The sequence below is a fragment of the Oenanthe melanoleuca genome, chromosome 2, assembly GCF_029582105.1.
Source record: "Oenanthe melanoleuca isolate GR-GAL-2019-014 chromosome 2, OMel1.0, whole genome shotgun sequence".
In the NCBI taxonomy this organism is placed as follows: domain Eukaryota; kingdom Metazoa; phylum Chordata; class Aves; order Passeriformes; family Muscicapidae; genus Oenanthe; species Oenanthe melanoleuca.
The window spans coordinates 131,118,297-131,128,485 of NC_079335.1; the positions used below are offsets into that span (position 1 = coordinate 131,118,297).

The 10,189-nt window shown below is 44.4% G+C and overlaps 1 protein-coding gene across 1 annotated transcript in view; it reads right to left on the minus strand.

Moving 5' to 3' along the window:
* The window catches only part of PIP4K2A (phosphatidylinositol-5-phosphate 4-kinase type 2 alpha), a 106,290-nt gene extending 97,365 nt beyond the window's left edge, over positions 1–8,925 (minus strand). Inside the window, exon 1 of the mRNA XM_056484781.1 lies at positions 8,577–8,925. Coding sequence (XP_056340756.1) covers positions 8,577–8,717 — 141 coding nt within the window. The 5' untranslated portion in view covers positions 8,718–8,925. The remainder of the gene's footprint in view (positions 1–8,576) is intronic.
* Positions 8,926–10,189: the final 1,264 nt, after the last annotated feature.

Here is a 10,189-nt window from a genome sequence, read left to right on the forward strand (position 1 = left end):
AACTCAACTGTTTTCTCAATTTTTGGTATTTTGCAACTTGGTCTCCCAAAACTAGCTCTATATTCAGCTCAAAATACAAAAAGTCAGAAAGACCAAAGCAGGAAGCTCAGAGATTAGCAACCTTGCTTTTGTTATGTCAATCTTCCAACTTTTGCTCAGCTCCAGGAAACCATAATACATGAGATTTGAACATTGTAAAGGGCCCCAACAACCACAAACTTTAACAACTATTTCTCTCCTAGCTCCTCTAGAAAGTTTTGTTATAACCACCCAGAACCAAACTCATGAAGGTCACACCACACCATAACACCAATAAACACTGACTACAGAAAACTTACATTTCTGAGAGGGAAAAGCACATTGAACAAATAAAAAGCACAGCCAGGAACACTGACATCATAATCTGTTGTATTAAAAATGCTTTTGGTAACCACATGATTTAGCAAGGGTCTACAAAACACTGGGCAACATGATTGAGGCTTGGCACCACAAACTAATCAGATATTTCTCAATTTCAGTTCAGTATAGTAAAATTATCAGCCACTAAATAACAGTATAGTAAAACTAAAGTCACTTTCTTAAAACTGGTCTTAGGCTAACCAAGTTGGTAATTTTCCTCTCTCTCTGCCATCCAAAAGAGTCAGTGATGCTACAGCCACATACTTGATAGGCTGCAGGAGACTAGAGGTAGGATTCTTAAGAATTGTTATTGTTTAGAAGTTCTTTGAGATGTTGGCAGTTTCCTCTAAAAACAACCTTAAAAACTCCTACTGATGCCCTAGGAAACCATTATAATCTTTCTGAAGACATTTAATGTCTGGATATGCAAGTTATGAAGTTAGGAGTTTACCATGTTCTAAAACCAAGATTGCAGAAATCACCTGAAACCAATTGGTGCCATATAGATAGTTCGGTCTTTTTCAAAACAAGCTATTATTTCAAGAAACTAAGATAGTTGAGAAAGGTGTCCCCATTAAAATTGCAGAATGCAGTGAGAGTTCTCTACTCAAGTGGGTTTTTTCACTGTGGACAACAGTTTGACTTGAGGTTACTGCACATGAAACTGAGCTATAGATAGGAGATGAGTGGTCAGTCACAGAGCCCACTCTAGAGCTATACAAGTCCCTCCAGCTGTCCTTAAGCCACTGTAAGTACACAAACAGACTCTTCCCTTTATGCTCCCTGCAATTCCTCTTTTAATTGGGACTAACACTTACAAATATGGCCTTTTGAGGAATACAACTCTTACGACATTCACTTTTCTGAATTTGTTTTTCTGTTAGCCTATCTCCCCAAATGAACTTGCCATAGGATCAGACCAGTACCAGAGAGAATGGAAACCAGTCCAGCAGCCCCACCTTTAGTAGGCTTCAGTATTATGGAGGTTGTAGTTTGTCTAACCTTACACTAGCTTAAACTGGCGCTTCCTTACAAGGAAGTTATTTTCCTCTGTCTCTACTGTTTTTGCATCAACATTCTTTGTGCTGGCACAGCTGTTTGCATAGCTGGACCATGAACTTCAATGAATTATGGGCCATCTAAAAAACTCCTCAAAATGTATTTTTGCTGGATTATTACTTTGGAGCTGAGTAATAATAAAGAAAACAGATATGGTTGAACTTGTTAACCAGGAAGACTCTAACGGCAGAGATTGATAATATGCAAACACAGATATAGCTGAGTTGTGAGACAGCATATGACTAAGACATCAGGAGGGAGATGAGGAAAAGTGAAAGACTAAACTAGTTAGCTCAAGCAGATGAAAGGTGGTTCTGTAAATCTCAATCTCACCAAGGAGCTACACAGGCTTTCTAATAATGCCACATAAGGGAATGTGATTTTTTTCAGTTTTGTCTTACAATCTAAAAGGATCATGCATATATTCACAGCTGTGTTAAGAATATTAGGATTGTCTTGGGAACTTAAAACACACAAGTAAGAGCTGGATTAGACTAATTACCTTGCCCAGTGCACAAGGTAGCTGTTCACCAAGCCTGATGAAAATCAAGTAGTCTAAAACATGTATGGCCATTAAGTACTTCTACTGCAACTATTCAACCTCATCCTTTGAGGAGAAAGCTAATGTTTTCTTTTCAGTTTGAGATCCATCACTACAGCATCCGCTACTTCAAACTATTTTCACAACACCCTTATTAAGCAATCTCTCAACACAAAACTAATGACTGCAGAACAGCCCAGGCTCAACAGGAAGATCATAAGACAGATGATCATGTAGCAAACCACATGCAAGAAGTCACCATCTCGATAATTCAAAGCTAACCATTTCACCATGTACCAGGATGCAGACTATGAAAACTAACAAGGTTTGTCATTACCATCCATAGCAAGGCAGCAATTTTTTAGACTGCCTTCAACTATTCTGCCAAGTGCAAACACATGGGTTCCAGCAGTGAAAGTGAGGAAGAGAAATCAGAACTTGTGTTAGATATTGTGTAGTAAGTACCAAGTAAAAGAAATGGAAACACATGGAAATATGCCTTGGAAATAAGCATAAAATAATGAATTCAAACTGGAGTACAGAGATGAATATGTACTACTTTTAAACCTTTAAAACCTCATAGTTAACCAGGATGACTAACCTCTCAACAAGTCAAGATATCCATAACCCAAAGTGACTACAACTCCCAAGTACTTAGTTTTGGCAAGATTACACTGAAGAGATGTAAATAATGGGCTGTTTCACCTCTGAAGGTGTCATGTGGTTGCACAATGTACAGCTAGTGTACGGATCCCTACAGCACAAGATGAGATCTTTTCAAGGAAGAACAGAACAGAGGACTGTAGAGGAGGAACTGAATAATGAGGTGAGTCAGTCATTGTAAATAAAGTTTGCCACCCTGAAACTACAGAAGGAAAATAAACATCTACCGGGCCCTGGTAATGGGCATAATGCAAGTATCTGTTTTAATGAGCAAGGAATTAAAAAATAATACCCTAGAGACTCTTAAGGCATCTGGTGCAGGATACTCAAATAAGACAACTAAGTTGAGCCAACAAAACAAATTCATGCTGCCTATTTGCTTCATAGACATTGTCCAGCCCTCTCTGCTGGGGTTAATGAAATTCAGTTTCAAAAACCCACAGGAAAAGAAAAAAACAACCCTAGCCTTTGTAGCACCTTATCTTGTAATTTGGAAGAAACTACAGAAAGTAGTTTTGAAACTGCAGTCAGAGCTCTTTCATAGCTCTTCCACTCTCATCCCTAACAGAAACTATTGTATGTGTCCCTTTCAATAGTTTACAGAAGGACATGAAATATTACTCCCATTTGTATTTCACAGAGGCATGTTTACTACCCTTAACCTAATCATAATATTTACAATTTATTTTTACTAGTCCATCCACTCAGTTGCAAAAGCAGTAGCAAATTAATTTCTGCAGTACACAGAGCCTGACACCCAAAAAAGAACCAAGTTTTCAATAAATAGCTCTTCCTGTTCTGCTTCCTTCTATATGCAAACATCTGGGCTGAGTGCCCAATTGACTATTTAAAAATAGTTTTAATTGCTTTATTATCTGCTGTGATGTAATCGATGCTTTTTAATACATTGTTTCTTCCAGCTTCTTAGAAAGAGCGTTCTCCCATAGTCTAACACCACCTCCATTAAACAATTCAAAAGATGGTTTGTTTTTTTCCAAGCTCACTGTTGAAAACCTTGAATAATACCTTTAGTTTTATTCTGCATTAGTTTTGAAAAACCACTTATAACAGCTGCAGTAACGATGGTCTGCATTAAACACAAATAGTAAGAACACACCTGACAAATGATGAGTAGCCCTCCCCACCCCAAAATAGTTTCCAACCAACCTGTTGTGCTGACAGCCAATGCCATGAGTCAACATTATGGCTCCATATCCTCAGGGTGCCACCAGTCATATAATTTAAGACTACATTAAAAATACAGACATATAATTTATCAAATCCTTTAACTTTGGAAGGCATACTGCTAGTACTAAGTGCTATGGGCTTGTTTTCAACCGATCTCAGCCTTTCTTTAATGGAAACTGGTCATAAGCATGGAGTTTGCATTCCAGAGGGTATCACCTGATTTTCAATTATTTAGGTTTCATCTTCCTACAGAAGAACTCTAACACTTTTACAGTGTTATTTTCCAACATGTACAATGTGTCAGGACAGAAAGTTATTAGGAGAGATGCTAGGTAAGTCAGGACTAAGAAAAGTGATTTATGCCACAACCAAGAGGTTCTACTTTACTTAACAAGCTCCCCAGTGGCATGATAAAACATAAATATAGGTATTAATGAATTACCTACTTGTGTATCTGTCTGGATAAAAGTTTGTAACAGGACTGGTATATCAGGTAAGAAAACACCCAAACTAAAAACTTACTGTAGCACATATTTTATAGCTTTCTGCAGATACAGAAGCATTCTTAATGTGATCAAATATATCTTACTGCATGAGAGGGGAAGAAAGATGCATTTACTTGTCATGCTTTTTCTCCTCCCAGTTTCCAATTCTAAGGGGAAGGAATCCAAGAGCTACACTGTAAGACAGGAGTCCCACAGCTCTCTTTTCATTATTCTGTCCTGGTGTTGTTCCACTTCTGTTAAAAATATCAAGCAAAAATACAGGGAAGAGTGCAACAGTAGCACAAGCGCACAGTGCCTCATGTGAGCAGTTCAAGATGGTCATGGAGTTCACTGTGTGCTGAATTCTTCAGCCACAGAAAGTACACTCCTTCTGATGTACTCCACAAAGTGCTGGGGGGAAAGTAATTTTATCCATGTATTCTTGATTCTCCACTTGCTTATTAAGCAGCAAGTGCCATTGAGAAATCAGGCACTGTTAAATTTTTGGATCAGCTTGTAATCATCCAAGAAACAGATGGTGATTACAGATTCCAGGGGCTGGGGGGAGGGGGGGGGCTTGTTTGTTTTTGGTTGTTTTTTTTTTTTTTTTTTTTAAACTTGTACACTACAATCAATAGCTTCATTACACATTCATGCTCTTCTCCTAAATACATTTAATTTAATGGTTGACACAGTAGGCAAGCTCTCCAGCAGTCTGTTCTTTATCTCAAAATTAGTTACAAAAACTCCCACTTGTATTAGTTTTCTGCTATCTTTCAGGGCGATGTTTTGAAGGACCTAAGCCTACAAATTCCCAGCTTTCTTAACAAGCTCCTAACAGAAACAGGCAACTAATTCTAGTGAGAACACACTTACCATCATTGTGCCTGCAGAAAACACAGAATCTGTGGATTTCATTTATGGGCCCAGAAAACAAGTTACATGCCACCTTCTTCCTTTCCTCTCCTCCTTCCTACAGTTATTGGAAATCCAGCAAAAGTGACATTATAGAGATGTTATTTACCATATCAGTTGTAAATTAAATATAAATTATGGTGCTAGTTAAAAATATAGCTTTAAGTCATACTAACCAGTTTAGTTTAAATATTTCAGTAGCACAGCCATATTATCTTTGACACAGGGTAAAAGACCAAGATAAAATCAACTGTTAATGATGCAGATGCCTGCAAGATCCAAGCACTGACAATTAGTCTTTGCTGCTACAAGTCATCAGTATTATAATCAGCTCTACAAAATAGGACACAGTTGCTTTCCCTTTCACTTAGAAGCAAGCTTCATTCCACAGCATATGTCAGAGTACTGAGAAATGAATTTACAGTTCCAAATGTGAACACATTTTTTCTTGCTTTGTAAGACATTTGGGTAACACTCGCATGTTTTTCTCTCACATGCCCTTTGAAGTTATTACTGAACTTGACTGTACTACCAAGCAGGGTTTTGCATTAGGTATCTTGCTACTTCTACTTAAATAGCAACAGTGAGTTGCTTACAGTTTCTTGAATGGGTGGGTAATTGATAAGAACCTTGGGCAACAGACATGCCTCTGCAAATTTCTCCCCTCGTAAAGAATTCACACTTCTGCTGTCAGCCCTCAGCTTTGTGGCACCAATGTTTAGGTTTTCCCATTAGAGTCATGTTTCCTCCCAGGACAGGAGTTAAGACAACAGTTGGGGGTTTTTTTTCCTTCCTTAACTCCTTCACATACAATTCCAAACTCTGAAAATCCTCCAAAACTCAACAAACAAGTATAGTCCTAAGATTAAAAAAGGAAAAAGATGATTTTTCTGCAGGTTTATTATCTTCACCAAGTGTTTCCTTCCAAAATATGCAGCAATGTCAGAAATGTAGGAACTGCCTCTCAGCTTCAGTTTTAATATATATACTTATTCCCCAAGACAGTTAGTAAGACTCAGACTTCTACTGTCTCATTAATTGATAGGCACTACAGGCAGTCTTAAATATAAATTTTCAGATGATCACTGTGCTCTAATTTTAATTGCTACCATCATGAGCTATGATCTATGCTCAGTTCCTATTCTAGCCTTTGCTTATGGATTTCTGTTTATTCTGCTAAGAAACCTAAGGATTCTTAATTCCTGTTCTTAATTAATCCACACACATTGTTTGTATTTCTCCCACGACAAACTCTTATTCATGATAACAGAGTTAAACCATGCTGCACGCTTATTTGCATTTGCTGGACAGTGCCAATGAAGCATTACAAAATGACAGGAAAAGCATCTAACAGAGGAGCCTGCAATGCTTCAATGCTGCATTCTTGGCCAAGAAGAGATGTTTAATTTGGACGCATCAAATTAACTTTTTTTTTCCATGCTCTCTCATTCAGCAGGATTTCACTTCCACAGGGCCTCCAAGCATTACTCATGACTACATTTTGAAGTGGGGAAAGGAAATGGAATGCCATCTGCAGAACATAACAGATATTCACACCTACAACCATCACCTTCATGTGAATGTGAGACCTCTTTTCTCTGAGCCTGTTGTGTTGCTGGTGTTGTTTTTCAAGCCTCTCCAATAAAAGGACTTCAGTACACAATTTTGAATCTTCTGTGCATGAACCAACACACTTTATGACGTTTTCTACTGGTACCAGCTATGCACATACAGCACATGACTGCAGGATGGTGAGGATCACATATGGCGCTGCATTTGTCACTATTTACTTGGTTATTACTTGTAGTGAAGAGGTCTTTCTTCTAAACATAGTATTTCCAGTGTGAACTCACATAGCAATGAGCTGTTGCAACAGGAAGATCTCTGCTTTCATCAGTGATCTTCTCCCTCTCTCCTCCGGGAGACAGTGAGCAGCTAGCACACGCTGCCATTCAGTACAAGTCTCTCACCCTGCAATTACCAGCTTGCTTTCTTTCATTAAAGAGGCCTGTTTGGGAATTTTCTGTAACAGTAGCCACTGAAAGAAGAGCAAAAGAAACGTGTGCATTTCTTCCCAGTTCAGGCAAACAGAATATCAGGCACTCTCACAACTAAAGACACTTCTGCTTTGCAGGTAAATAACTACTGTCTCATCAGTTCATGACATAGGATGTCACTGCTCACAACTGACCTACAGAAAACTTGAAATCCTTTGTCACCATTTCCTACCGACTCACAGTGCCACCTTAAGCAGACTATTCAACTTCACTGAAGCTTCTGCTCTGTCTGGTACATACAGCCAAAGCATTTTCTCATGATCCTCACTTCAGGCACTGTGCTGTTTAACACAGCTCTAACAGGGCTCAGTCTTGATGCACAGACTCCAGGCTTTGGGCAAAAATTACTGAAACATCCACAGAGGAAAAAAACCTCATGGGATATGGATGTGTGGGAAACAAAAGGAATAGCAAACAAATACTACAGGCTGCTCTGCCGGTTTCATGTGGCTGCTTCAAAATGTGTAGTCTAATCTCAAACTGCACGCTGACATTCTTATACGCTCGTTACTCCGCAGCAGACGTAACCCATGCAAACCCGACACAGGCATACAGGCTTCGCTCCGCCAGCAGAAGGGAATACGTTTTTTACTCGATCGTCCGGATCCCCGATTTTCGACGATCTTTGGGCTTTACACTTTTAACCTGCCACGGTAGCTGTTCAAAGACGCAAAGGTGCGATGTGAACCTCGTAATGCCCAAACCACGAGACATCTTTACCAGGCTCCTAATTTTAAGGCAGACCACCACCGGGCCGGGGGCTCGCCCGCGCCGCCCGTCCCCGCAGGGTGATGGAGCACTTGGCAAATGGTGCAGTTCTGCCGCCTTACCACACCGAGCCCTTCCTCCTCCCCTCCCCCGCGCACGCCGGCAGCGGACACTCGCCGAAGCGAACCGCACGGACATGGGACGAACTTGGCCAGCTCCCACTGATAACCGGGATTTTTCCCAACTGGATGCAGCACATCCATGCGGCGCCTGCCCGCGGCCGGCGGCAGGAGCGGAGCGAGTGGCTCCGCTCGCAGCACCGTCCCCTCCCGGGCACCTCCCGCCCGCTGCCAGCGAGCGGAACCGCGGGGCGAACGGGCGGACACGGGCACCCGCGGGCAGCCCGCGCATCCCCGCGCCGGGCAGGGCGCTGCAGCCGCTCCGCGCCGCTCCGCGCTCCCACGCTCGGCAGCGCGCCCCGGCCCCGCCGGCGGGGGCTGCCCCGGCCGCGATGCCCCGGCGAGGCGGGCGGGCTGCTGCGGGTCGAACGGCGGCGCTTACCGAGTGGTTGACCCCCCACATGAGGACGCTGAGCAGCGGGTCGCTAGCCCGGAACAACTTCACTTTTTGCGCCACGAAGTGCTTTTTCTTGGTCTTGGTTTTACTCGCCATGACGGGCACGATGCTGCTGGGGGCCGCCATGGCGCCGCCGGCGGCAGAGGTGGAAGGGGCTGGTGTGGGGTAGAGCGGCGGGCGGGCAGGAGCGCAGGGCAGGGGCGGTCAGCGCCGCAGCCCCGCGGGAAGGCGGGCGGCGGGCGGACAGCCGCGGGACGCCGGGCGCATCCCGGCCTGGCGGCTGAAATGGCCCCGCTCGGCGCGGCGGCCCCGCCCCGCCCCCCCCGCGGGGAGCGGCCGCCGCCCGCCCGCCACGCACGGCGCGCCCGCCCCGCCCCCGCGGGAGCCGCGGAGCGCCGGCTCCGCCGCCCCTCTGCGCATGTTCCCCGGCGGCGCGTGCGCGGCCGCGGGCAGCGGAGCAGCGGGGCCGCCCGCGCCTCCCTCCCCTCAGGGCCGCGGGCCTGCGGGGTGCTGCTGCCGCCGCGCCGCACGGGGGAAAACGAGCCTGGGGCTCGTCCTTGCCCTCACACCCAACTCCAGTCCTCTGGGAAACCAAACCTGCCGTCGCCCTGCTCTTTAGCTAGCCAGTCGCTCACAGCGTAACTTTGTACAGTTTGTGATAGTTACTCCGGTTCCAGTTCCCTCTCTGTAAATGGATCTGTAGGAAGGAGAGGGATCTCTGGCAGGGCACTGCCAGCTGCTGCCGCACAGCAGGGCTCCCTGAGCAGAGCGGTTCCTTCCACGGGCGAGCAGCAGATACAGAAAGCTCGGTCCCCTAAAGAGTATTGCACCCCTGTGACCTCACTGTGCTGTTACACCACTGCAGAATGTTTCTTGATTGCCTTCCTGGCCACAGAGGATGTGGACAGTGACAGGCGACATCCTGCAAAGGCACATCTGACCAGAAATATCAAACAGCACATGTTCTTCGCTCTGCTGTATGATGAGGAACTCAATGACATCTGCTGCCACTGTTCGGGGTCAGTACCCACGGGTAACACACAGCATACATCTCCTGTGCCTTTACAATAATTCATACATCAGCTTCTGAATAATACAGACTGACCTGCCTGCTGTAGATCTTGCTTTGTTCATCAGCTGATGCTTCAGCAAGGTGACCAGATCCTCAGGGAGAAGCAAGAGCAGGGCAGCTCCATAAGGTGGACAAACTACAAGTGAGGGTCACTGCACTGTGCCCAGTGCCCTCAGTGACAGGGCACAGGCCCACACTCAGTGAGCAGGGTGCTGGAAAGAGCACACATCATCACGTCAGCAGCCCCAGAGAAGCTGAGGTGATGAACCAGCTCCATCCAGGAAGGCACAGTGTCAATCTAGGGCCAGGAACAGCAGTGTAGGCAAGCTGCTTACAAGAGAAGCCCAAGGTATAGCCAGAACACAGAGCTTGAGACCAGTTTACCTACATCATAGCTCAGGCAAAGACCTAAACTGTGCCCTACGTGGGCTTAAGTGGAGGTCCTGTGCAGAATGTGTTCCCAGGTGTGGCTCTTCAGGACAACTAACGTCAATACATGAATACAGAGGCTTACATGAATTTAAAA